Source organism: Meleagris gallopavo, chromosome 3 (assembly GCF_905368555.1).
Source record: "Meleagris gallopavo chromosome 3, MGAL_WU_HG_1.1, whole genome shotgun sequence".
Taxonomy (NCBI): Eukaryota; Metazoa; Chordata; class Aves; order Galliformes; family Phasianidae; genus Meleagris; species Meleagris gallopavo.
The window spans coordinates 70,022,114-70,048,187 of record NC_139406.1 but is presented as its reverse complement, the minus strand read 5'-3'; the positions used below and the strand labels follow the sequence as shown (position 1 = coordinate 70,048,187).

The 26,074-nt window shown below is 39.1% G+C and overlaps 1 protein-coding gene across 2 annotated transcripts; it reads left to right on the top strand.

Moving 5' to 3' along the window:
• Positions 1–4,364: 4,364 nt before the first annotated feature.
• PIP4P2 (phosphatidylinositol-4,5-bisphosphate 4-phosphatase 2) lies at positions 4,365–26,032 on the top strand. Of its 2 annotated transcripts, none has more exons than XM_085221390.1 (7): positions 4,365–4,610; positions 10,231–10,376; positions 11,747–11,853; positions 13,283–13,406; positions 18,464–18,516; positions 23,855–23,945; positions 24,451–26,032. In XM_085221390.1, the coding sequence occupies exons 1-7, from the start codon at positions 4,505–4,507 to the stop codon at positions 24,592–24,594; spliced, it is 771 nt and encodes a 256-aa protein (XP_085077516.1). In that variant the 5' UTR covers positions 4,365–4,504; the 3' UTR covers positions 24,595–26,032. The 2 variants fall into 2 exon arrangements, with proteins under 2 accessions (XP_085077516.1, XP_085077515.1); XM_085221389.1 differs by having other exon boundaries at positions 10,228–10,376.
• The last annotated feature ends 42 nt before the right edge of the window (positions 26,033–26,074 follow it).

Below are 26,074 nucleotides of genomic sequence, written 5' to 3'. Positions count from 1 at the left end.
CCACCTAGCCATTGACTTAAAAGGTGTTTCTGGCTAGAAAAGTATCTCATCCTCTTGTCCCTCCCACAAGACCCACCCAACCAAAAATGAATGATAGAATGAAAATCATATATATACTAAAATGTAGAAGCATCTTCAAATCTAGAAGTATATAAAAAAGCACATTCTGTAATATCCATCCATTCAAGAAGACAAAAGAAAGTATAAATTAAAGGAATTAAAAGCTTATTCAAAAATCTGACAAGCCACTAAATGAATGGAATGTTTTCTAACAGAAGGAAGGGATCTATTGGCATTGATTGAGTTGAAACATCTGATAGATAATAAAGGAAGGAATCTTTGTGACCAGAGGGAAATGAATATATTAAATTAAGATCTTTGAAAGCAGCTAGTGTCTACAAGATGACCAAGAAGGAGCTATGGCAATGAAGCTGGGCAGGAAAAAATTTCAATCACATCAACAATTTTCTTGCCAATCAAGATTATATTTTCCAACATGAACTACTTCAGAATTGAGACAGAAAATTCCTCCATTATTCTAAAAATATGGTTAGCTAGAATAGCACCAAGACTAAAAGAAGTGACAGATGTTCAATCAAGAACAGATAATAATAATAATCTCTACAAGAACTGCAATTCTAGTTAGGAATAAAGGAAGAGGTCTCCTTTGTGTAAATTAAGACGTCTTTACCATGGTAATTTCTGTCTGTCATAATCTACTGTAGTAAAATTAATGCAGGCCAATAAATTGTGCCTTTGTAACAGCAGCTTCCATACATAAATTTGCATGAGTGCTCTGTAGTGACAGAAGTAAAGCATATGGGATAAAAAGTTACCAAAAATAGGCTTTTAGAGTCAGTGGCTAAATGCTGTCCATCATTTCTGGGAACAGAAGTGACATGCAGAATGCTCTGACTGCAGTGAGTATGACTCTTCCTGCTGCTCTGTGTGCCACTAGTCCTGCATTTGTAGGTGTGAAGAAGCAGTTGAAAACAACAACCACTTTCTGCACCATTAGCTGCCGCCAACTTCTTGAGTCATCACTGCACCAGATAATGTTCTGTGTCTGTGTTTTCTAGTGGGCGGGTGATTTATCCCACAACCATGTTGATGGGACTAGAGATACAATTCTTCTGTGCATATGAGTCTCACATTTAACTCCTATACTCTATAGACTGTCTTATTTCTGCTATATGGAGAGGAATCAACCCTATCCCAAGTACTGATAAATACAGACTTGCACGATGTTTCCATTATCATGGTGCTTGTATAATTTTAATGTATGAATAAATGAGAGACACATAAATTGAAAGAAACAAGAAGAAAAAACCATCCCAACTAACAAATGGTTTCAGAGGTTATCATACCAATGCCAAGTTCCAAATGTATCACGGAACATCAGGAATTAGAATACTGAGTAAGAATGGTTGTTTCACTGCACAAAGAGCAGGCAGTGACATTCTCTCCAACAGCATCTTGTATAGTCTATCATAGTTCTCGTGTTCTGTACCTTACCTGAAACCATATGTAAAAACCTACAGTTAGTTATTTTTATAACTGTTGCTAATAATGATGTCCTGTAGTTCATTCTACACAGAGTAATTTATTACAGTTCTCAGACAACATACAGTATAAAATCTTATCTTAAAGACTTACTCTTGCAGTAGAGGAAACGTCTATAAATTAAAATGATGAGAGGATTTTGTGGACACTATACATGCTGCTGCAGTGCACTGCTCTGTATAACAGTCTGGAAAAAAAGGCTGGGTCTTGTTCTATCTCACTCTCTTCCTAATGTAGCAGACCTGGGAAAATATAAGAGTAAGCGTGGCTGCTTTTATCTTTATTCAATATTCTTGCCAAGTAGCAAGAGAAATTTTATTTCAGTAGTATAGGAAAATAAACATTAATACAATGGCACAAAAAACAGTATCAGAAAGATCCAGTTCCACAGTTTATCTCCTTCCCAGCATGGCCAATTTATGAAATCTAGAAATTCACTTAGCCAGAGATCATAGTAATATCCTTCAAAAATGATTAGAATTGACATAAGTCCTGCAAGCAAGTTACAGCAGATTTTTATTGTTCCTTTTTACTGTCTTACTCTGCATCAAAGGACAGGCTTGTCATTGTTTTCAACTATCCTTAAGTACAATTTTATCATACATAGGTTAAAATGTATATTACAATTTTAATTTCTGCCTACTTTGATTATTTGTGAAAACAGAGCTGAGACCATGGAGGGGCATGGAGATGGATTGTGCGTGAAACTAACAGTCCCAGCCCTTCCTTCTTGTCCTTTAGCCTAGCAAACAGATCCTGTGCCTGGATCTGAGAAGCACTGTATTCCTTTTCTTATAATACCAGTGAGATAAGCAAATATGCATGACAAATAAAATCTTTTTTTTTTTTTTTCCTTAAATAAAACTATTTAAGCTGAGGTCTTTGAATAGCTCCTGTCACAATAGATTTTGGCTTGCAGTCTCTAAGCATTACTACAAAAATAAGAGCAACAGACATATAAAAGTTAACTATTTTCTTTCTTAAATATATCTCTTAAATGTATTGAATATATATTCCTAAATATATTATTTGTTCTTAAATATAGCATACAAATTTACAAAGTTACCTAAAAAAAATCAGTAGAACATGAATAAGCTCCATACAATATGTTTTGCATTTACTACGTATGCAGAAGTCAGAATTAACAAAAAGTTGTAGTTGGCCTGCCAATATCAGCCTAACAGTTCTTCAGCAAGACAACAGATTTGGGAGCTCAAAATCCTAAAAATCTCTTAAAATCCTCACCAAAAAAGAGCTTTTAAGTATTGACTACATATGGAGTTCCTTGTAAGCTGATTGAAAGCTGAAAGCTCAACGTAATTTCTACCAAAAAACCATATTCCAAGTCAGTAACCACATTTATAAGAAGAGCAGGTTAATATGACGTGACCGCCTTTCTTGCAAGATGCAGACAGTGTAGCAAACAGCTGCTTTGTAGTGTGTTATTCCTTACGTGGTAACATCAGAGCTAGCTCAGATTCATTCCTGCATGAAACGACATTTAAAAATGCGATATTGTCACAAATAAGAAAGATTGGTGTTTAAACATTTACCAGAAAACAAAACCATTTTCCTTTTCAGAAACATTCAGATTTGAAAACATTGTTTTCCCACTGCAATATCACCATAGCTTAATATTTCCATATTCTGGTTATTAAGGTAAAAATTAAGCACTTAAATCCTAGAAATACATCAGTCTTGATTATTCCTCTTACTTTCAGATTCATCAGTCTATGTATAAGTTTCAATTCCAAAATTCTAGTGTGTAAAACTGCTTCCAGGGAGAGTTTTCAAATGATGTGATATTATTTTATCTTATAAATTATGTTACCAAAAAAACATGACCAGCTAGTGAAATCTCAGACCACAATCTCATCTGATAAAAGTTTTTCAATTATGGTTCGTTACCAAATTCTTATGAAAACATCCAAAAGCTTTCCACATAATGCACTTCAAGAAGTGGATTAGTTTGGGGTACCCATGTGGTTGGATGCAGAGTGGCACATGACAGCCACGACTAGAGCCTGATTTTGTACCAAGTGACTGCTTATCTACTTGTGTTATCAGAGCCTGGCAGTCTCTGCCCTTTGGACAGCGATCAACATGATGCCTGGGAGAGAAACATCTGTCCTGTCTCAATATAGGCTGAGAAATCCATCAGGAAAGGCTACTCCCTCTTCATTGCCTGAGTCTTCCAGATGGTGCCAGAATGGGCTTTCGGGAGAATAGAAATTCAGTCCCTATATCCTCAGGGTGACACAAGGGAATGCTTCCCAGCAGAGCAGCCGGTTTTATAGCACGTAGAATTATCTCCTCACGTTTTAAGTAGCTTTGGAGGCTGCCACCATTTTCGCACCTCAGCGGGCCCCTCCTCAAGCCATGCGCTGCTCGTCAGGAGAAGGAACCGACCTTAACGCTTCCCCGGCCTTCTCTGACGTGGACTTTCAGAACGACCGCAACACTTCAGGAAAAAAAAAATAAATAACGCAAAAGTACTGTTTGGGGGAAAAACTATTTATTTATTTATTGTCACAGAGCGTTATGTTTTCCCTCCCGACGCCTCCCCGCCTCCCCGCCTCTCGCTGTGCCACCTGTAGGCGGTTCCAGGAGCAGCCGGGAGCCCCAGGCCGTCCCTCGGCAGCGCTGCAGCCCCCAACCCAGCGCCGGCTGCGGTCCCTGCAGCGCCGCGGCTCGGCCAGAGCACGGCCGGCCTCCTTCTCCCTTCCTCGGCCTGCCCCGCTCATTAGCCCGCGCGAGGGGCCGGGCGGAGGCAGGTCCGGCCGCCTCAGCCCCCGCCCCTCTCGTCGCCGCGTCCCATTCATCCCAGCCCCTTCCTCTGCGCTCCTTCCCGGCCGCCGCTCGGCCCGGCCGCCCCCTCCCGCCTTCTCCGCCGCTGCACGCCGCCAGCCCGGCAGCGGGGAGGGCCCTTCCCGCCGCAGCCATGGCTGCCGAGGGGGTGGACGAACGCTCCCCGCTGCTCTCCGCGCCCAGCTCCGGCAATGTCACCCCCACCGCGCCGCCCTATCTGCCGGACAGCAGCCCCCGAGGTAAGGGCCGGCGGGGAGGGAAGGCGGGCGGGGGGCCCGAGCCGCGGAGCCGGCGCGCGGCCTTTGTCGGGGGACGGCGCAGTTCGGAGCCGGTAGGCCGTGCTCGGATCCGTGCGCGATGGGCCGCCTCGGAAAAAATGGGGAGAATGGTTGGCAGCAGCAGAACAGGTCGCAGCCGGTCTGCAGCGTGACTCGAGCGCAGGTCGGAGCCTGCGAGGTAATTGTGGGGCTTAAATCAGCGCTGGCATTAATTAGGAGAGGGATTAAGCAGGAGGCACTTAGCGCCGAATAACTAAATTCGGTGCGGTGAGCTGCGCGGATCTGCAGCATCCGTCGGGCGGGAGGAATGAAGTGTGCGGATCTCTGCTCCATCTCTGGCCGGGTGGGGGGGCCGAGCTCTGCATCCGGAGCTGAGCCGGGGAGGGGAGGGGAAGGAAAGGGAAGAGAAGAGAGAGGAGGGGAAAGGAGGGGAGGGGGCTGCCGCTGCGCTGCCCTTGCTGGCGCATCTCAAGGCCGTGGCTTTCTGCTCTGCGTTCCTAAAGCGAGGCCCATACCGCAGCCACCGACCTGTAATGGTACGAGGTTAAGTTCTGTCGACTTACGGAAATTACCTTGTTGATCGATATTGAGTCACCAGTTGAACGTTTTTACTTGCAAAGCAAAAATTGGAAGGCTTAGGAGGTACGTTAATAGGTGTTTTCTTTTTTTTTTTTAAATCCACTTACGTGTTTCACAGCAGAAATCAAGGGAGGAAAAAAAAAAAAAGAAAAAGCTGAGACTTAAGGCTAAATGAGATTAGTGTAGCTTTCCTAGCAGCAGCCTTTAAAATGTGAGATTGGTTCTCAGTGGCTCTGCTGCGTTGGCCATGTCTGGAGGTTTCCATACAACTGTGTAGATATAGCATGCACATACAAGAAGGCTACAAATAAACATCTGAGTGCTTTGAATAGTACTTCAACCAGTGGGTAGCTGGGTTTCTTTGCCTTGATACGAAAGTGTCTCTTTGCTGGTGCAGTGGCTGTTGTGTCCATTTGCACAGACAGTGAGCAGACAAAAAAAAACAGATGGGCTTTTTAATATTTCTGCAATCAAATTGTATAGGAGTGCCATCAGCCCTGAAGTTTTATTGTATGAGCAATCCAGAAATCCACCTTATTCTAAATTCTACTCTGCTTTTATTCTTTAGAGTCCTTTTTCTGTATCTATTACTTTGAAATACATTTCACTCTATTGGAAACACACCCCCCCAAAAAAAAACCGAAAAAACAAAACTCAACAAGTTTTTATATACTTCTAAGGTAATGAAAGTGCATCAGGTCAGGGACTCCTGCTTGATCCCTGGATAGAATGCAGAGCTGGGCACCAGCTGGGCTCCAGGAGCTGTGTGCTGCTGCAGCTCCTGCTGACCAGTTTGGCAGCAGTGGGAGGGTGTGGCACTGGAGATAAGCAGCTTGTTTTCAGAAGTGGGGTGGAATCAAATACATTTGCTATTTAGAGGAACCTCTATGAAGAAGTGTAGAGTATCTTGTTTAATGGCTTTGTGAGCAGCTGAACCTAGAAGCACTTCACATACATATGCACTGCTCTATAAAACCTAAAAAATGTCTGCAAAACAATGTTTTGCAAAGGTGCCACATAGATCAAGTTGCTCTAGCTTTCTTGCTCTGTACCTGTGTGTGTCAGCTATCCTTAGAGAAAGCAGCTCCCTTGTGTGGTGGTTACTGGGCAGCCTTTATCTCTTTCTCTAGCACAAACAGAAGGAAGAGGCATTCTCCAGGTAATAGAATTTACTTTTAAACCCTTTTTCTTCTGTGCTTCCTTGGCATTACCTGAAGGTGAGGTTGGAGGGATAGAGGAAGGAAGGAGAAGCCCTCAGTGCTCAATACTACTACCCGAATTACACTAACAGATTCATCCCCATACTTGTAATTGCTGTGCCCCTGAGCTTTACAATGAGGCTGTGGTTTGGAAGTATCCTCCTCTTCCCTTGTTGGGCTGCAGCTGAGCCCCACCTGACCCTTTTCAGCATAAGCTAGTGGGTAGCTGGGTGCTACAGGGTCCTGGCATTCCTTGCTCCCCATGAGAGGAGCAAGCAAGAGTCTTTGGGATGTGGGCTCAGAGCACAGTTAAGAAACTTCATGTGGACAAAGGCTGGGACCATCATTTCTACTCCCTGTAGTACAGTGGTTATTCTGCTTTCTCCATCCTTGCCTACCAGTTCATTACGTAGTTCGCTAATTTTCTTCTTTTCCCTTCCCAGATCAGGATAAAGCTGTGTTTAAAAAATGGCCCCCCCATACCCAACAAACATGCTTCTCTTTGACCAAGGCAAGCTGCAGGCAGTTCCCTGTGGTTTCTGCATTTTAGAATATTGAAGGAGGAAGTACACAAGCACAAGAATCTTCTAAGGTTGTGTTTTCTTTGCTGCTCCTCCAGTGAGGGTTGATGGGGGTATGCACTGTAGGTTAGTCATATACTGCATGGCAGGGCACTCTGCTGCTCTTGTTGACCTCATTATTGTTGGGTTGTTATCATTAGAAGAAAAGCTGATAAACTGTTAACTGAATGCCACTAGCAGAATACTGACATGCAGTATAAATATATCCTGAAGCCTCTGGTGTGTGCATGAAATTTATCTACCAACCATTCATGCCCACCATGTGGACCTTTTGTGAACTGTTTTTTAAGATAATAGTCTGAAATTCAAGCTGTATTTAAAAAAAAAAAAAAAAAAAAAAAAAAAAAGGTCATATCAAGTACATATGTTAATGTGCTTTGAAAGTGGCCAGCATTTTTATTAAGGGATATGGAGCAGCAAAGTCGGAGACAATTCTTTTATTTCCCTTTATAGCTTTCCTCTGAATGTATTTCTCTTTACACTTAGTTCTGGAGGGCCTTGCTGGTTGTTTTTCTGGGGAGCCTTTCAGAAGGCTATACTTTAAACATGGATCTTGCAGTGCCAAGATACCTCTGGCTTTCTGCTCTGTAGCAAATGCTGTTTGCTGCAGCACCACTCTGAGAAGCAGCCATTACTGCCTGCTATTGTAAATCTGCTGAGACAGCAGCACAGGAATGAAGAGGCAGCTTACCTGGAAGCCAAGCAGCTTCAGTGTGAGGTTGGAGAATTGGTTGTCTCTGTACTTGCACACCTTATCTGACCAGCTTTAAAAATTTAGAGTTGTTTCTTACAAAGAAGATACAGTCTTAAGGTCTTCCAGGATCAGTGAAGGCTGAAAGGCTTGGGGATATGTCTTTACTAGACAACAGAACGAATAATAATGTCCTTGTTTGCCTTTCCTTGATACAGCTGCCCTGTACCCAGCTGATAGGAGTTTAGTCTCACTGTAAATTGAAAGAGCCAAGCCAAGAAGATCTGCAATCTGGTTGTTGCTTTACAGAAGTAACCTGAGAGCTGGGATTGAACTGTAGTTTCTCAACAGGGGAGTTTGGTTTTCAGCATGCTGGATGTGCATTCTGTTCTGTGGCTCTTTTTTCTTGTAACCAGGGAGTATATCAGTTATTTGCTGCAGAAGCAGTTAAGCAGCCTGCTTACAGCCAGGAAACCCCCTGCAGCAACCTTAGCTTGGACTCTCACAGCCAAGATCTTGCTCTCCAAGCTGTCCACACTTCGGCACTGTTTTCTGCTAGTATGGTGATCTGCTGGACTGGAGATTGTTTGTGGATGGCAAAGTGTGGGATTTTTGTATGTGCTGTGGGTGGATGAGTGTTTGCTTTGCTTTTGTTTGTTTTCCTGTGTTTTGCTGCTGTTGCTTTTCATTTCTATTTCTTCCTTTGTGTGTGGTAGTCTTGTACTGAAAATACAGTATGACAATACTTCGAAATATAGCTATTCCTGAAAATTTTCAGCTGGGTGCTGTTAGTCCTCAAACAGAGAAGAAAAATACAGAACTGAAAGTTACCTGGTTTTTCTTAAGGATGTTGGTTTCTGCAACCACAGCATCAAAGCTGTAGGTATGAGGTTCTCTTTCTGAAGTTATGAAGCATTGCTGCACATAAGTGAATTTTATCTCTCATCTGAAATAATTTAAGTCTGTTAGGTTCTATTCTGAGACTCTCAAGATGTCCACTTGTCTTCTGCTGCCTGCAAGTTAAGTCAGGTATCGATCTGTATTGTTTGGGGACCAAGTAGCCAGGAGAGAGTGCCAAGCAACGGTGAAGCTTAGAAGTTTTCTGATGATATTTTGAATCTTAAGGTTTCTTAAATCCCTCCAGTTTACAACATTCACATTAAAATTGAGTGAAGAAATGATCTGCGTATCCTCACAGGCTTAAACTTACTGCTTGGACTTGTTGCTTTTCACAGTAGCTAGAGATTTCTGCCCACCTCAGCAGAAAATGCTTTGTTTGTAAATGGGAAGAAAGCTGATATCTTGTTGCTTCTCTGAGGACTTTGTTGAGTATTTGGATGTAATCATGATATAATTTCTTGATGTTAAAGGCCGCAGAGTATTTTAAAGTAGTAGAAAAAATTTACTACCAAATGTGCCCGTTCATTTTCTGCTTACCTGAAAAGCTTGATGAAATAAAACCCAGTGGTATTACATGCCAAATAATTGCAGTAATAAGCTTGCGAGAGTTTATGTGGAATTGTTTTCATTCCATGAATTCTTAAACTGAGAAGGATCTGAAGTGTTTCCTCTCTTCTTTGTTGTGTGTTTGAGGCTGGCAGTGCTGAAATTAGCCTTGCCACAGGAGCACAGGGCTGTTATGTTCTCTGGTCTGTAAATGAAAACCTTGTGTGTCCTTGTGTTGGCTTTTGGTCAGCAAAAATATCTAGGACCCTTAAAAGCAGAAGATCTGAAGGTTTTATTCGTTTCAAGGCCAGGTTGGATGGGGCCTTGTTCTAATGGTTGGCAACCCTGCACGTGGCAGAGAGTTGTAACTAGATGGTCTTTAAGGTCCCTTCCAGCCCAAGGCACTCCAATTCTTTTGGTATAGTCCAGGTGTGCTTTTGCTGTACTTGAAAAAAGAAGCATTTCCCATCCAAGATCTCACCTTTGCTTCTTTAATTGCCAGGAATCTTGGCCTCTTAATTATGCCTTTAATAGAATTTTCCTTTATTTTTACCTCTAGCATATTTGGTACTTTACTATATATACTCATGGATGTATCAGTCACTTCAGATGTTTACATGTGCTAGATAAGCTCTTCTGTTTACCTGGGCTCTGACTATTCTTCTGCTTATCATCAGAAGCCACCCTTCGATTCTAGTAATCTATGTTTCTCACTTGCCCCCTTCTTTACTCTTAAGAGGCTGATTTGAAAATGAAATAGAGTTGCATAGATGAGCCTTTCATCCGACCCACCTTTCTGGGGTGATTTGTTGTTTTTGTGTTGCTGATATGCTCTATGTAGAACTATGATTGATGCTTGAAAAGTTGCACAGATGATGGGGGGGGGGGGGGGGGGGGGGGGGGGGAAGGGAGGATGCAGAGTAAACTTAGGTTTATCTAATGTTGATATTAATAATTAACTTCAATATTTTTTCCCCTTTACTTTTCTTTCTTTGAGGGTGTGGCTGTTGGTGGCTATGCTAGCTGACAGTTTTCAGATGCTGTGTTTGGTTTTCCATCTGAGATTTCATGGTCTCTTGCAGCAGAGCTCCCACCTCCGTATACTGCCATTGCAAGTCCAGATGCCAGTGGTGTTCCTGTCATAAACTGCCGGGTGTGCCAGTCACTAATCAATTTGGATGGCAAGCTACACCAACATGTTGTTAAGTGCACAGTTTGCAATGAAGCTACGGTAAAAATGGGTTTTTAGCATTTTCTTTCTGTGGTGGGAGGTTGAGCTGTGCTGTCGATAGAATTCATATCCTTACCTACAAAATGAGCTGCTCATGGACATCCCTGTTGAGGGCCTGTTGCTGCAAAGCTGCTGGTGCACCTGGTGTGCAAGTTCAAGGGTTGCTGGCACAAGCAGTAAGACTCCAGCTCTTATGCAGCCAGAGCAAATCTTCCCATTCTGTCCAGCCAGCTCCGTGGAGTTTCATTCCAAGGCTGAGAACAAAAAGCAGAAGTTTCATTTAAGTAATGACTCCTCTCTGAAGGAGGGTAAAATGTTTTCTGAAACAATTTTTAGTGGGATGAGAAAGAATGATTTAAGTGTTTAAGCACTGGAAGATTCAAAGTAGCCAGCCCACACCTTTCCCTGGATGTGTGCTTTCTTGAAATGATTCTCAGTCAATTTGTGAACATGCTAACAAACTACTGTGCAACAATTCTGAAGCACAATTCTGTAGGTCCTGTCCAACACTGTGGTGATCACAGTCCTTTTTGCTCCTCCTTCCCATTTTCTAAATTGAAATCTTCAGCTTTTGGGCTTCTCTGTTTCTATCTTTTTCTCCCCACCAGTTTTAGTTTGGGGGCCTGCAGCACTCCATAGCTATTGAGATAATTTGCTTAGGAAATGCTGAGTCGTATTCATTTTATAAAATGAACTGTCCAGAGAAGACATAAATGCGTGAGAATGTTGTTTTTTTCTTTCTCACTTAAATGAAAACTGAAAGTAGAAAAACTGCCACCAATACTCACCTTCCCTACTGATACATAATATTGCAGGCCACAATAGTGTTCAGCTTCTGAAACTTGTGACTTTCTGTACAGAAGGGCTCCAGAAACTTGACTGTCAGGTTCAAGAAAGATGATTTCAATACATTTTAAAATAAGCTGACAGTTCAGCTAAGTCTGCATATTTTGTTACTGACTGAGAACCAGACTTTGATTCTTTTGCTTCTGAATAAAGCTATTATACCAGGCAAGGAGACTTAATATGTTGACTGGTTTTTAAAAAATATACCACTACTTAAGCTCATATTTTAAAAATAACTAAGCTGAAGGGTTGAGTTCTTTATTGCTAAAATATGAAAGCTTTTTTTCCCATTAGCTTGCAAAAATTCTTGTTATTGAAAATGCTCTTGTGAGGAATTTTTACTTCCTCTTTTTCTTTGGAGGGGAAGGGGAACTCTTTTTTTTTTACTTGCAAGTTTCTTTCTTTAAGAGGAACTGTATTTCCTTGTTAAGAATTTGTCATGTAGCTCTGTTTTGTCATACTTCAATGAAGAAGAAAGTGAATTGTTATGACTTCTGATGTGTCTTTTCTTTTTCTTTGTTTAGCCAATCAAAAACCCTCCTTCAGGGAAGAAGTATGTTAGATGCCAGTGTAATTGTCTGCTTATCTGTAAGGATACATCTCGGAAAATAGGCTGCCCAAGACCAAACTGGTAAGAGTAACATCTATAATCTCGTGAGTACTTAAATGCATGAGTTATTCACTTTGCCTGATTCAGGGTGGGAACTTCTGGAGCAAACAGGAGAGGTAGCAGTAGATTGGCTTCAGTCTGGTACTCCTTTCTTTGTTTGCTGAGTTTTCAATTTCTTACCTTTCAACTTTAATTTACACGTTGTTTAAAGTGGAAAGAAATGTGATTGCCACAGTGAACGTTCTTACTTCTGTGGACAGAGATAGGAGTGTTTCATTTCAAGTATTGCAGCCCTCATAATGTGGAAACTGCGGTGGAAGTTGGGTCTGCAGGTATTAGAGTGTAGACTCCACCACACTGAGTGCCCTAGTCACCAGTCTGTTGGCTCTTCTGGTTTTGGATCATACTTTTTGAACTTGGTTGTTTTTGTTTTGTTGTTTTTTGTTTTTGTTTCCTCCTAGCTGCTATGGTACTGGGGAAAATTTCACTGAAGTCACACAGCTTTTTGTGGAGTTCATGGGATACTTCATGTCATGTGTTTAGTAACTGGGTTACATCAGAAGGTCTCCAGTCTTGCTGAACTACTTCCTGAAAGCGTATCTCAGCAGTTTTGCTACGATAGTCTTGGTACTTGTCTTATTAGAAGATGAGCTAAACTGAAGTAATTTGAAGCAGAGTTGAGGAGTACGCCCTAAATGGAAGGCTTCCAGTTTGAAGGGAGGCCATCCAGCCTGCAATTTTGGTTGCTTAAGAGAAGGCATGCATTACAATTAAATAATGCTTTCATCTTTCCTTTCTGTTTTCATGCTAGGAAGTCTGATTCTTGTTCAGTTTTTTGTTAGTTAATTTGGATACTGTCATTTTGGATGGATACATTGTATAATAAATATAAAAATAACTGAGCATAAAAGCAAATACTAACTTTGTTAAGGTAAATTGATGGTGTTTAGTCAGATTAGGGCGGTTTCTTCCGATTCTCTCTGTTTGAATAGTATTTTTACTACAGCGATGCGGAGATGCTGCTTATGTTGACTTGTTTTTTGGTAGTGGGAAGATGCAGAATCTGACTTGAAAAGAAAAATTAGATTATGAAAGAGTAAAGACTCTTTCAACATGCTTCACGTAGGCACGTACATTCCAGTTCACAGGCTTGCTCAGCCCAGTTATTAAGATTTCTTTTTCCTGAGGAGTGTTTCTACCATATGATAGCAAGTCTTTGATCTCTACAGGGTTCTGGCTTGCATGCCAGATGTTTTCTGAATTGATAGGGGCATCACTTTAGAAGAAGTCCAAAATTGTGTGAATCATGTGTTTTTTAAAAAAAAAAAAAAAAAGATTATAGTTTGAAGGGGCAATGCTTTGTTAGTGACTGACTGAACTAATTGTTTCAGTGCATCACCCTTTTCTTTTGCGAGTTTAATTACATATACATCTAATGTTCTTAATACAGTAGACGCATCATTACTCTTGGTCCAGTAATGCTGATCCCAGAAGAGCAGCCAGCTCAGCCTGCCTTGCCAGTTCAACCAGATGGAACTAGAGTGGTGTGTGGGCACTGTGGAAATACTTTCCTTGTAAGTAAAGCACCAGATTCTCCTTCTCACTGAAGTGTGCCATTGGACAGGCTATCGTAAGCATTTCTAAGAGCATATTGCCTTGCTTTGTAGCATCTGTGAAAGTAAAGCTGCTTCTGTGCTCATGTTGCTGTGAATATATTTGGTTATTTCTACATGCATTTCAATAAAGCATTCATTGTTTTTTCTCTGCATGCATGAACAAAGCCCAAAGCCACTGCTACAGCTCAGGTTGAGAGCAAACAGTGCTGGAAAAGGAAGTTACATATCTATGTTCTATTTGGACTTGCAGTGATGGTTGCATTCTGCAATAGCTAAGGTGACTTAGTTTCTGCTGTTGCTGCACTGGACTCTGAATGCTATTCATTGTAGCACTTTACCATCAGGTTGTCAGTTAAGATCTAGAGATTGGTTTATATCTAAGGTTGGAAATTCTTCCCACTTGTTGAAAGGGTGCTAGGTAATCTTTACTGCCAAGGCATCTTTTCTTTTATATGAATAAGGGTCTAGTGCATTTGAATTTTGATTTGAGAACAGTTTCTGCTATAAGTAAGCTTAAGCTTTGTTATCTAGCAGTGCTAAAATATTTATCAAATTTCTTAATAATGGCAAATGACTAAGTTGAGTGATAAAGCCAAATGACCTATATCATCACTAGAGTATTATGTTCCTGAAACAAAGAACTGTAAGGTACATAAGGGCCATAGAATCCTCAAGTGCATTTCATGGAAGCAAAAAGGAAGCTCAGACGATGGTGCTTTGTGTGGATTGTTATCTGCAGTGAGAGAAATGTTTGCTTGTGGTGGGATCTGCAACAGAGATATCTCTTCCAACTTCTGCTTTTTAAAGGAGAGGTTTGGTTGTAAATTCTCAAGTGATGGAACAGCTGAGAAACCATTAGATTCTTGATACATTCTTTTTGTTGATTCTGCCCCTGTATTAAAAAATATGTTTTTAATACTACTATAAACCTTGCTGAATACTGTAACTAGAGATAGCTGGAGTGGGTTTTCTGTTGTTTTTTTAATGCAAGTCTGAATGTGAGCTTAATTACTAAGAACGCTTTATGCAGTATAAAATAATGTTACTAACAGAAAGTGACTGGATCTATGGAAGAAAAAGGCCATTTCAAGTACGTATTTTAAACTAGGAGTATTTCACTGAAGGATGCCTTCTCTTCTAGTCACTTTTTTAGCATAGCATGTTAACAAACTTAAATACATGCATGGACGTTGCAGTCTGATACAGGCCATTTTGTAATTTGGAACTACTGTTTAAAAACCTAAAGGTGAAAGTAAATCTGTAGGAGTTAACACTACTAAGTTTTGTTTTCTTAACAGAGAAGAAAACTCTACTATGTAATTCAATCTTTTTTTTTTTTTTAATTACTGTTAGGGAGAGTCAGCGTTATGAAATAAGAATTTTTACTAAATTGTTGGCCTAACTTTTGAGTGCTCTCATCAGCATTTATTGGTCCTCTATCTTTTTTTCTTTAAGTGCAAGCCAAGTTAATTCTGTAGTTTATGCTCTGAACTTCTTTAGGTGAAATTCTGCTGTGAAAAGGTAGGAAAGCATAAAGAGAAAAAATAGAAAAGACTGGTTTTGCCCATAATGACCAGTTTATGCATTAAAAAGCTCAGATTGCTAATTCAGATTTAGTGCATGTGACTTCATGTCTGATGGTTGCTTTAGTGAACTGCATCATTGAGAACTTTGTAGTTGTATCTGCCAGGAAGACTGATTTGCACAGTCCATTTAAAAAAAAAACAAAAAAAAACCCCTCAGAATCATTAGGAATGTATAATTTATATTCTCTTAATGATGAGTTACCAAGAAGCTGAACCTTTATTTTGCTGTATGCAGCTTTCCTATAACTCTTTGCTTCTGTCTTTTCCTGCTATTAAGTTTAAGGTTGCATTTTGTTCTTCAGATTTTCCTCTTTTTTTTTTTTTCCCTCATGGATAAGGTAGTAGGAGCCATTTCTGTGTTAAATTTTCTACTGTTTCTCATAGATCTGAAATTTGGACAAATGTGGAAAAAGTGGTAAAATTGAAACAGAGGGCAGAACAGGAGTTTAACCATCCTGCTAAAGAAGTCTAATCTTGTTCTGGGCCTTGTTTGAGAGTTGGGCTGTTGGCTGAGTTAAAACTCGTGCTGGCAGTAAGCTATTCCTATACCCACTGCCAGAGGCTGTGCTGCTGTTGGTTTGTGTCTGTTGGATCAGGCTGAGTTCTCATTGCAGCCTTCCAGTACCTAAAGGGAGCCTACAACAGGAGGGGAGTCAGCTCTTCAAAAGAGTAGGTAACAGCAGGACAAGGGGAAATGGTTTCAAGTTGAAGGAGGGAAGATTTAGGTTGGATATCAGGGAAGTTCTTTACCAAGAGAGTGGTGAGGTGCTGGAACAGGCTGCTCAGAGAGGTTATGGAGTCTCCCTGCTCCAGAGATATTCAAAACTCACCTGGATGCTTTCCTCTGTCACTTGCTGTAGGGATCCTGCTTAATGTGGGAGGTTGGACTCAATGATCTCAGGGTTTCCTTCCAACCCTTATGATTCTGTGACATGGTGGCAGGCAAGAGGGGTTGTGGCCTTGTGGCCTCCCCTACCTTCTGGCGTGCTTTCAGAGACCTTCAAGGTTGAAGAGCTATGGAAGGCATGGGCTGGAAGCTAAGAGCAGTGCTTTGTCCCTTGGTTCTGTCAGTTTTATTTGGTAAAACGAATCAAATATAAAAGTATTTTGAAGCAAATTAAGAAACAATAACAAAAAACTTTTTTTAGTGTACTAAAGAATTTATATTTATGGAAGAGTCTTGCTTTCCAAAAAAACACTTGTGGTGGGAATGGGGAGCTTTTTGATAGAAACAGCTGTACATAGTTGTTTTATTCAATTGTAAGTACACACTCATTCTGTCTTGTACAGAATGTCCTGAGAATTGTTCTAAGCTCAGAAGGTAGAAGGTTTGTGATATTCTTCTGGTAATTCCCCTGACTGATGTCTCATTTTTGTCTCCAGTTGAAACAAGGAAGAGCTTTCTGTAATTCTGAACTAATTGGTGATTTGGATTATTGTTTGTGTTGCTTTTGTTGTGAGAGATGGAAAAGACAGTTTTGTATTTGTGGAACTGTGTTATATTTAAATCTGTTTTTTATTGTGGAATTGTTTTGTATTATCTATGGAAGGCTAATTCTCATGTAACCAACTTGAAATTTTGTTAAGAACATGAAACAGCATCAGGTACTCTCAATAAAAACATATTATCAGTGCTTTTGTTATTTCCATCCAAATTTGACACTCAAATGCATTTGAGTTTGTATCAGTTAATGACTATGGTTAATAATTAATCAGGAATCTTTAATAAATCCATAGAAAGATCAATAATGAGTAACTTTAGAAATGGAGTTGCCTACTGTGCGATAAAAGCAGTGATGTTGAATTACAGACATGTAAAATGTAAGTCCTGGATTTAGACTTCCTTCTATTTCTGGAGCTACGGTGTGAGTTGCTGAAAGAACATCTCCAGAGAGGCTTGTCTTCATCTCTGGCACTGACAGATGAGCCTTATCCCACAGTTAAAGTGTACAACCAATGGAAATAAAGTAGTTTTTGGCATGGGTGCATGCCAAAATAGCGAACTCACTCCTCTGACAAAAATTAAGGCTCAAAACATGTGTTGTTCATGTCAAGGAAGTAGACAGAAGCCTTTCATTTATGCTTCAGGGGGCCCAAGCAAACTGGTAAATCAGTTTGGCTGAGTCCTTGTAACATTGGAAAAGCAACAAAATCCAATGTAACTTGGATGCTTCAGAACTGAAGAGTAAATAAATAGTGTGGGGGAGTTTTTTTGGTGGATGATTATCTCCATTATAAGTAAATAAAAGTGAGGGATGGAAGTAGGAAAAATAACTTGTAAATACTACAAATTGGACCCTTCCTCACAACAAAGCTTACTAGTACTAGCTAAGCATTATAAGCCACTTCTGTTTGCTTGCACAGAAATTTGGAAATTTATTTTCACTGTTTAAATGGTGCTGTGATATAGCAAAGTCCTGTATTCCATGCAAATTAAGGCTCTGATTTTGATTTGTGTGTATAGCAGTTAGGATTTGTTCAGTATTGCTGACTTCTGATTTCTCACAGAGATAAGGAGGTTCAAAATGGAGGCATTAAGATCTTGTACTATAGCTTCTACCTATGCTAGTTATTTGCTGTGTGACTCATGCATAAATTAAGAGGAGAGAGAAGAATGTGTTTAACAAGAAGAATACTTCCAGGTGAGAAAGGCAGCAGGGAAGAGCTGCACTTATTGTATAACTCCTTCAGAATAAAGAATTGTAGTCTAATCCCCATTTTCAAGGCAAACATCTTTGAAATGTTTGTTTTATACTATCACAGAATGCTGTGTTTAAAACAAACAAAATAAATAAACCCAAGACCAACAAAACAACAAACTTGCTGTTTTTAATGAGGTACAAGAGCGTATCCTTTGGAGGCAGTGTCAGGTATTACTTCTAATGTTGTTTCTCAGATTTTAGTCTTTGTGGAAGTTTGTGACTGTACTATGATGACTTTTATATAAATCTTCTGAAAATGTTACATAACATTCTCTATTTTATGTATGTAAAAGTTGTATTTTAGAAAATATGTCTTTATAATTTAATTAATGTTTCTTTGCTCAACTCATTCTTCACAAGTGAAGTTAGGGTTGGGGAAAGATGGGAAAATGCATCTATAATTATGCCAAAGAAAACATTTACTTTTGTTAGGATATGTTTGTAGTCTTGGAAGTAAGAGGGGAAAAAAAAAAAATATATTATCATGTTGTCCATACTGCATCTGTGGGTGAAACCATATTACGTCAAACAAATCTTGCAATACTAAGACAAGTCATGGGAAATTTTCACATGGCAATCCTGATAAAAGGGCATCCTATTTACGGAAGAAAGCAAGAAACAAGTCGAAGCCTGAGAAGCAAAATGTTTTCACATTGACATTTCGCATGAAGTACAACATTTTCTCAGGCCGCTTTTTCAATCTTTTTTAATTTTGTTCTCTTTACAGTGGATGGAACTGAGGTTTAACACACTAGCAAAATGCCCACACTGCAAAAAAATGTAAGTTTTCTGTATGCAAGATTGTATAAACTAACTTTGTTCCCTGTTTCTGCTGTAAAAGTTATCTGGAGTAAAATCTGTTTGCTGTGCTGATTGTTTTTGCCATTCCCCTGTGAGCATCAAGGCTAAAGAGCGTGTTATGTGTGAGTTTTCTACTGTATGTACACTTCAGTAACTTTGACAAATCCGACCTTCATGTATTAAAATGCTCAGGTGAAGTTGTCAAGAGTCAAAAATATGCTTCTAGCAATAGACAGAAATGGGCTGCTAAAATTAACAGTAGCTAGGACTTCTGTCATTGAAATTTTACTGCTTAGTGCAGCTAATGAGGTAATGTTTAAATGTAGAACTTGAATTGTCTTTTTCTGAGTAGAAGAAAGGAAATAAGCTTGTCTTAATTTGAAAGAGGTTTTGTTGATTTCATAAACTCCGCTAATTTGTGCTAAGTATCTTTAGTGCATTAGTTTGTTTAATAGTGATAACTTGTCTACCTATTTGCTGTTACTTCAGTAAGGAGGAGGTATTCATTGTTGGAGGAAAAATTAGGATGTGAGAGCCGTGAGAAGCTTGAGGTGGGTTTGTTTTTTGGTTGGGATTTTTTTTTTTTTTTTGCTATTTTTAGCTGAGAATGGGTTTGTTTACACTGGAATAATGTAAACTTTAAATGTAACGGTACCAATGTACATCAAATTTAGATATATTTCACACCCTGTGATTCTGACTTAAAAATACTGATTCAGAGACTTAACATGTAAATAAATGGGTAGAATAAACTTGCTTTCCTTTGGCTAGGCGAGTGCTACTTCCAGTCAAAGGAGCGTGTGCTTCTACTACTGGGAACGGAGAACCACAGCTGTACTGCATGTTACGGGAAAACTAACAGGTCCCTTGGGAACCAGAAGGCTTAGAATAAATGCACTTTATCCATTGGCATAGCTTGGCCTTCAGAAGTGCCAGAAACCTTTTGCCTGAGTATTTGATAGAGAAGCCAGCTTAGCAGTGTGTATCCTCAGGACTGTTGGTGGTTGGGTATGGAATGGTGGATATCTTCTAGTTTACTTAGGTCAGATAATATCAGGATCTTGATGAGTTGTTGCTTTGCATGCTTTTTTTTTTTGTTTGTTTGTTTTTACTGCCTGCAGTTGCAGGCAGTTTTTTCCTTTTAGGTGCTGATGGGAAGAGTTAGTGTTCTGTGGTGTTTGTTTTTAAACTAGTTGCAGTTAATATTTTGTATTTTTTATCACTTAACCCTCAATAGCTGACCTCAGGTCATCCTTCTTTCTTGGCTGTCCTTAAGTATAGAAAGATTTGCTGTTTCCCTTTGAATGGCAGTGGGATTCAACAGTGAAAACTTCCCAAAAGCATCAGCCCAGAATTTATACCGTGTTATCTTTTGTTCTGTTTTTTGTTGATCTATGTTTTATTTAAAAAAAAAAAAAATTGCTGGAGACAAAGATCTCTTTGCGTTTTGTCTTCAAAGTGCAAAGCATGCTATCTGTATGCAGTAAAAATGGAGTGTAGTCTTTGAAAATCACAGCTGAAGTAGCAACTGAGTTGTAGAATACAAAACACTTCTAACAAACAGTTGTTTTCTGCCCTTGTTCTGAGGATTCAAATTATGAAATATGATAACTTTGAGCTGCTTGGCGTCTTCCTGCCTTTGCAATGTAACAGATAGGAGTTCTGCACTGCCGCCAGCATAAGCCCTTCTAGTGAACGCATTTAGGGCACAACATAGGTGAGGCAGAACTTAAAGTTGTGGGAATGGAATAAACAACTGCCATGACCTTCTGTTTTCTATCAGCCCTTTGTCAGAAGTTACTATATCTGTAGCCAAGTAGTCAAAAGGAAATGTGGGATGCTGTATTTTGGCCAACCAGTGAAAAGCTTTCTTCATAGCAGCTGACCAGTCAGATATAAAAACCTTACTTCTGTTGAATCTGATGATGATAGTCACTTAAAGGATAGTATAGACTGAGGCAAAAGGCACTTCAAATCACTGCAGGTTTTTCAAGAAGACAAATATTTAAACTCAAATTCTCAAATAGTTTGCATAGCTTTTTTTTATCACAGACTTTAGAAGTGAAGTGAATCTCTGCAAATGGCTTATTTGTAAGTACCTACCTGGTTGGTGCAAACTAGATTTTAACACCAGGAATGCCTTGTGTTAATTACAGGGGACTCAAGATTTATTACACAAGGAAGTCAATAACAAAACATAGTTCAGAGAAGGTGAACTGGCTCTGTCTCAGAATTAGGACAACAAATGCAGTTAATAAGGAAACTGTTGCAAAATGCTTTTACTCCGTATAATTGAGGATGATCTGAGGTCATGAGCAAAACTGTTTCTTCCACTGTTGTAGCATTCCTGTGTGATTCAGAATATAAAATACCCGTTGTTAAGTATCAGTCTCTTGTCCCATCTTTCTTCCCCAAAAATGCTGAACCCTAATGAGCTTAAAATTTGTGCCCAATAAAGCCTGCAGAACCCTTAAGAAAAGGAGATGGTGGAATTCTGGCATTTCTATAGCCAATAATTTCAGCAGTACTTTTCATCTTCAAAATACTGAATTTTGATTTTTCTTTTTAAAAAGCTGCTGAAAGTACATCTGAAATCATAGTAATAATTTCTATTATTTGGAGCATAGGACAGGTCCTGCATTCTTTCCTGTGCCACTCCTTTAACAGCATCTGTCTTTTGTGGTTTCCCTTTATTAGCACCTGATGCTGAATTGGCTTTGGTGTCTCTTATTTGTGCTACCACTGCCTAAAGGTTTGCAGGTGCCTTTGCTTCCTTAGTAGTAACTCAGAAAAAGGATGGAATACTTACTGCTTTCTGGATGGCTTTGTAGTGACTTTACCCTCATTAGTCATGCAGTAGAGACAGCTGCTTCTGCTACTGTACAATGTTCTTTTGACCCCACTTCTAATACTTCTGAATGAAACCATCAAACCTTGCAGTTTATAGGTTTGGGGATTTCAGCTTTCTTTATTAAAATTAGGGGATGTACATGTGGTTTGGGGGTGAGTAGAGGGTCCAGATCACTACTTGAGTGGCCCAGTGACCAATATAACTGAGAAAATGAAAAATAAAATCTGATCTATTGGAATTGCTAAATATACCCAGAGCTGTTATGTGACCATAGAAACTTAATGCTTTTATTTTAGCTTTGCATTCCGTAGAAAGGAAAAGGCAGATAAAATTAAATGAAGAGTTCTATTTTTTCTAAACAGCATTTGAGGAGATGATTTCTCCCCCAGTCTTTCTAAATGGGTAGGAGGAGAGAAACTACAGATGGAAAATAAAGATGGCACCTTCACTATTATGATTACAAAAACAAGGTTGCAAGTCAGGCAGCTTTCAAAGTGAAGATTTCTTTTCCAAAATGAACTTACTCTGTGAAATATGCAGTATAGTAAATATCGTGCATGTTTTCAGGTGTTTTAAACATGGCACTTCTACCAGCTTGATAGCTAGTTAGAGCTCATTTTAAGGTATCTAGCTCCATGCTAGAATTAACTTCCTTAGCATATAGCTGGGAGATTTTGCAAGAGGAAGAAACCTAAGGTCAAGCTTAGTGCTCATTGGTGCAACTTTTGAAGTATCAGCATTTGGAGTCTGTCTTCATACTTTCCCCGTTTACACAATGTTTGTTTTGTTTTTCTCAAGTGATTTGGAATGAGACAACTCGTCGTTCCTCTAGAATGGCTGTAGACTTATCTAAGAATTCTGGGGGGAATGTTTTTTGTTTTTGTGTATGTGTGTATGTTCACCTTTGTGTGTTAATTAAGTGATCACTGGGTGACAGGATATCACTGTTTTCTCCAATTGGAAATCCTCACCCCTGGATAATGGTCACTGTGTTTAGCCCTTGCCTTGCAAGATGAAGCTCAGTTTGTGGAGCTAACTCAAGGACTTTTTTTTTTTTTTTTTTTTTTCTTCATGGAGCCTTTTAGAAATTCCTTGTAAAGAAATAATGCTGGAGTAAAGCTGCTTAAGGGAATCTATTTGAAGGCTTCCTAAGATGAATGTATAAAGAATTTCAGTCACATGCAAAGCATATGAGACTTTGTTATGTGGCTAAGCAACTGGAGCCAGAAATTTGGTCAGTCATATGACGGATGCACTTCTTCAGTTCAGGAGTGCTTTATTCTGTTGTACAGTTATCTCAAGTACGTTGAACCATCATGAGATGAGAAGTACTTTCTCTTCTAGCTTTGAACATGCTATAAGAGTTTCCAAAGGCATGTTGATCTCCTAGTGTGGGAGGAAGTACTTTAATGATGATACTGTGCTGCAAGGTGCTTCAGAACTACCTCTAAGATAGATTTATGAAATAACATCTTCCACTCTGGAGCTCTTAGTTCTCTGTGTTCAACAGAATAAAATAATATTCCTCATTAGTGTAGCTGTAAGTGATTGGAATTTCTTGGCTTGAGATACACTTGTCATATAATTCTGAGCTTCCAGCCAAAATGTTCTAACCTGTAGTGAAGAATGTAATGTTCTATTAGCATTTTATGTTCCTTTTTGCTGAAGCACTTTAATAGTTTGTATAATGCAGCAGGCAGAGACAAAGCTGTCTGTCTAGGAGTTTGTAGTCTAGGTGATGAGTGACAGAACTTCCAAGGGATTTACTTGCTTTGCTTGCCAGCAGTGATTTGTGCAGCTAATTTGGCTTGCAGTAGAGGTCTTGAAGGAAAATTGAAAAGCAAAAAAAATTGATACGTTTCTGCAGTTAATATAACTGACTTAAATGTCTAAGAATTCCAGTTTTTGTCTTTGCTTTTAAACTTCAAGAAAGGGGGTAGTGCTTAGCCAACTGACAATACTGAGTGAACTGTTCCACTAAATAAATTGTGCATGTTGTTACTGTTAAGGTGCTTAGGGGCAGTAGAACTGATTTTCATTTACTTAGACACAGTGAGTATATTAAAGACGTGTACTGATGTATTAAAAGACTAAAGGGTGTCTTACAGCCTACACTGAAGCTTCAAAGCAAACTTGATTTTGCAATCCAAAAGCTCCTCAAGATATTTATCTGGGTCCACTGTGGTAATAAGATAGATACACCTAAGCCACAGGTGTTACTCTTTTCTTTATTGCAAGCGTTTTGAGATGCAAGGTTATTGCTTTTTTGTGTGTGTGTTCATGTCTACCTATAGTGCCCCTTTAAACAGACTCTCACTCTTTAGCATTATGTAGGCTTTCCCTTCAATTTCATAAACTCAGGTTGGTGTATATGAGTTGCTGATTTTTTATTTTTCTAATTATGACAGACCTGCTGCTTTTTGTGCGATTCTCTTTGAATTCTAAGCACCATTTATTTTCTAACAGTTCTTCTGTTGGAAGTGCATTGCCTCGGAGACGTTGCTGTGCATATATTACAATTGGAATGATTTGCATCTTCATTGGAGTTGGGTTAACTGTGAGTGATGTGCTTTTTTGTACTTAAAATGGTGTTTGGGGCTATGCATGTACAAAGGAGCTCCTTTCATTGACAAGCTCTTTTATTCCCAGCATTTGAGCAAAATTACTTCAATTTGTGTATTGTTTTCAATTCTATTGTAACTATGGACATAATTATCTGAGTTAGCTAGAAAAACGTTCCTAAAAGATCTTTTGGCACTGTAAGATTCTCCATTTCCTGATCTTATATTTGTCTTTTATCTTTCTGTGGGGGGGGAAAAAAAAAAGTGCTTTATTTTAGAAATACTGGGACATTTTGCTCTTGCTATGGCTCTCAAAACTTTCAGGTTTCTAAAAATACATGTTGTGGCATAGACAGAAGTGTAAGCCTCACTGCAACAGAGGGGAACAGGATTCAAAAGAGTTGGTACTTGTACAAATTATAAAGGTATACCTTCTTATTCTGCCTTGAAGAGCAGTTATTGCTGTGTTTGACACTTCTTGTTTTGTTTTTTTTTTTTCAGGTTGGTACACAAGATTTTGCCAGGCGATTTCATGCAACCTATGTTTCTTGGGCTATTGCTTATCTCTTAGGTTTAATCTGCCTCATTCGAGCCTGCTACTGGGGAGCTATAAAAGTCAGTTATCCAGAGCACAGTTTTGCATAGAGAAATTGTTAGATTATAGCAGATGCTCATCTATTAATTCTGGATATTACATCTTGGACACTTTTAAAACCTTTCCTGTAAGGATTCCATTCTGTTCAAAGTAGTTCTAAGACTGGAGGTCTCTAAGAACAAATGTTCATTGCACTACATAATATGCAAATAGTTTGTTTTGCTGCTAGATTCCCTAGCTCTGAATACTAAAGCTGTGTTTACATGTTCATAACTCTTGTCTTTATAGGTGTTGAATTTGATTTCAACAGACAGTATTAAGTTTTACATTTCCTTCGTTACGTTAAAATTCGTTTGCCATTTTTCTAGATGATCAGTAAGAATTCAAAAGCAAGAGTGTTTATAAGTGTTTCTACAGTAGCTTCACATTTGTACTTAACATTTTAACTACAATTACGTTCAAAGTGGCTTGCTTTAAAACCTAAGCAATAAGCGTTTTGCTTGAACTGCTTACTGTATCTTTTGCCTAAGATCATAGTGACCTTACTGGGGAAATGAAAGTTACAAGTGTACTTCAAAAGACTGACACTGTTGATAGAGACATTTGTAAACACTGTATGCTTTGAGATTTTCAGGTAAAGAGATGCTATTTTGGTAGTTTAAATAAATTTCCACTTAGTCAGGATTGGATTTCAGTTAGGGTAAATGCTTTCTTCTCATGGATCCTGGGACTTGGGTGTTTTTTGTTTTACTTTTACCTGGCAGATTCTAAAAGCCATGCTCGGATTATGGAACTTAACTCTGGTTATTTGTGCAAGTTCCTTTACAGGGTCTAAGGGAAGCATTTCATACGACCTGTTTAGAAATACTTCACTGTCATGTAGGTGACTGTAAGGTGGTGATGGGTTGCCTCCTACTTTCCTTTGATCATGTCAGATTTTTCCTGCTTGGGAAAGCTGAGCACTGGTCGTTGCAAAGGGAGACACTGTAAATTCACATGTAAATTCATGTTAACTGCTGTAGTAAGAAAATGGGTAAACTTGGAATCATTCCATCAGAGTACATCTGGTCAGTTGAGCACTGATGTAATAAGAGAATACAGAAACAGAACGCTTTTCCTAATGATGTATTCACAAAGGATTGAGGGACCAGTTCTTGCACTGCCCATCTTTATAGTTTTAAACAAATTTTTGCTAAATTCGGAAGGAATGTCCTGAGTGATTTAGACTGTAGTGATTTAGATAATGGGGTTGAATGGGTAAATTAATGTGGATGTTTCAGGGATACATGTAATTTAAATTATCTATGTTCCTCCTAGGACATAATGATATTCAGATAAGGATTTTGGAGCACAATAAATGTAAATGATCAAACTGTAAATGATCTGTCTTTGTATGATGCTAAATGTATAAAGCAGTAGCTCAGGATTACAATGTACCTTTTACAAATAAACTAATAAAGAAATAAAGATTATTATTCAAACTTAAAATATTTTGTTTCTTATATATAAATAAGAATACAGAAGTGGAAG

Bases quoted from the DNA above. Each gene is read 5' to 3' on its own strand.
- PIP4P2 (XM_085221389.1), top strand. From the start codon at position 4,505: ATGGCTGCCGAGGGGGTGGACGAACGCTCCCCGCTGCTCTCCGCGCCC. The intron at 4,611-10,227 runs GTAAGGGCCGGC...GGTCTCTTGCAG, and splicing joins GCCGGACAGCAGCCCCCGAG to CAGAGCTCCCACCTCCGTAT. The intron at 11,854-13,282 runs GTAAGAGTAACA...TTCTTAATACAG, and splicing joins GGCTGCCCAAGACCAAACTG to TAGACGCATCATTACTCTTG.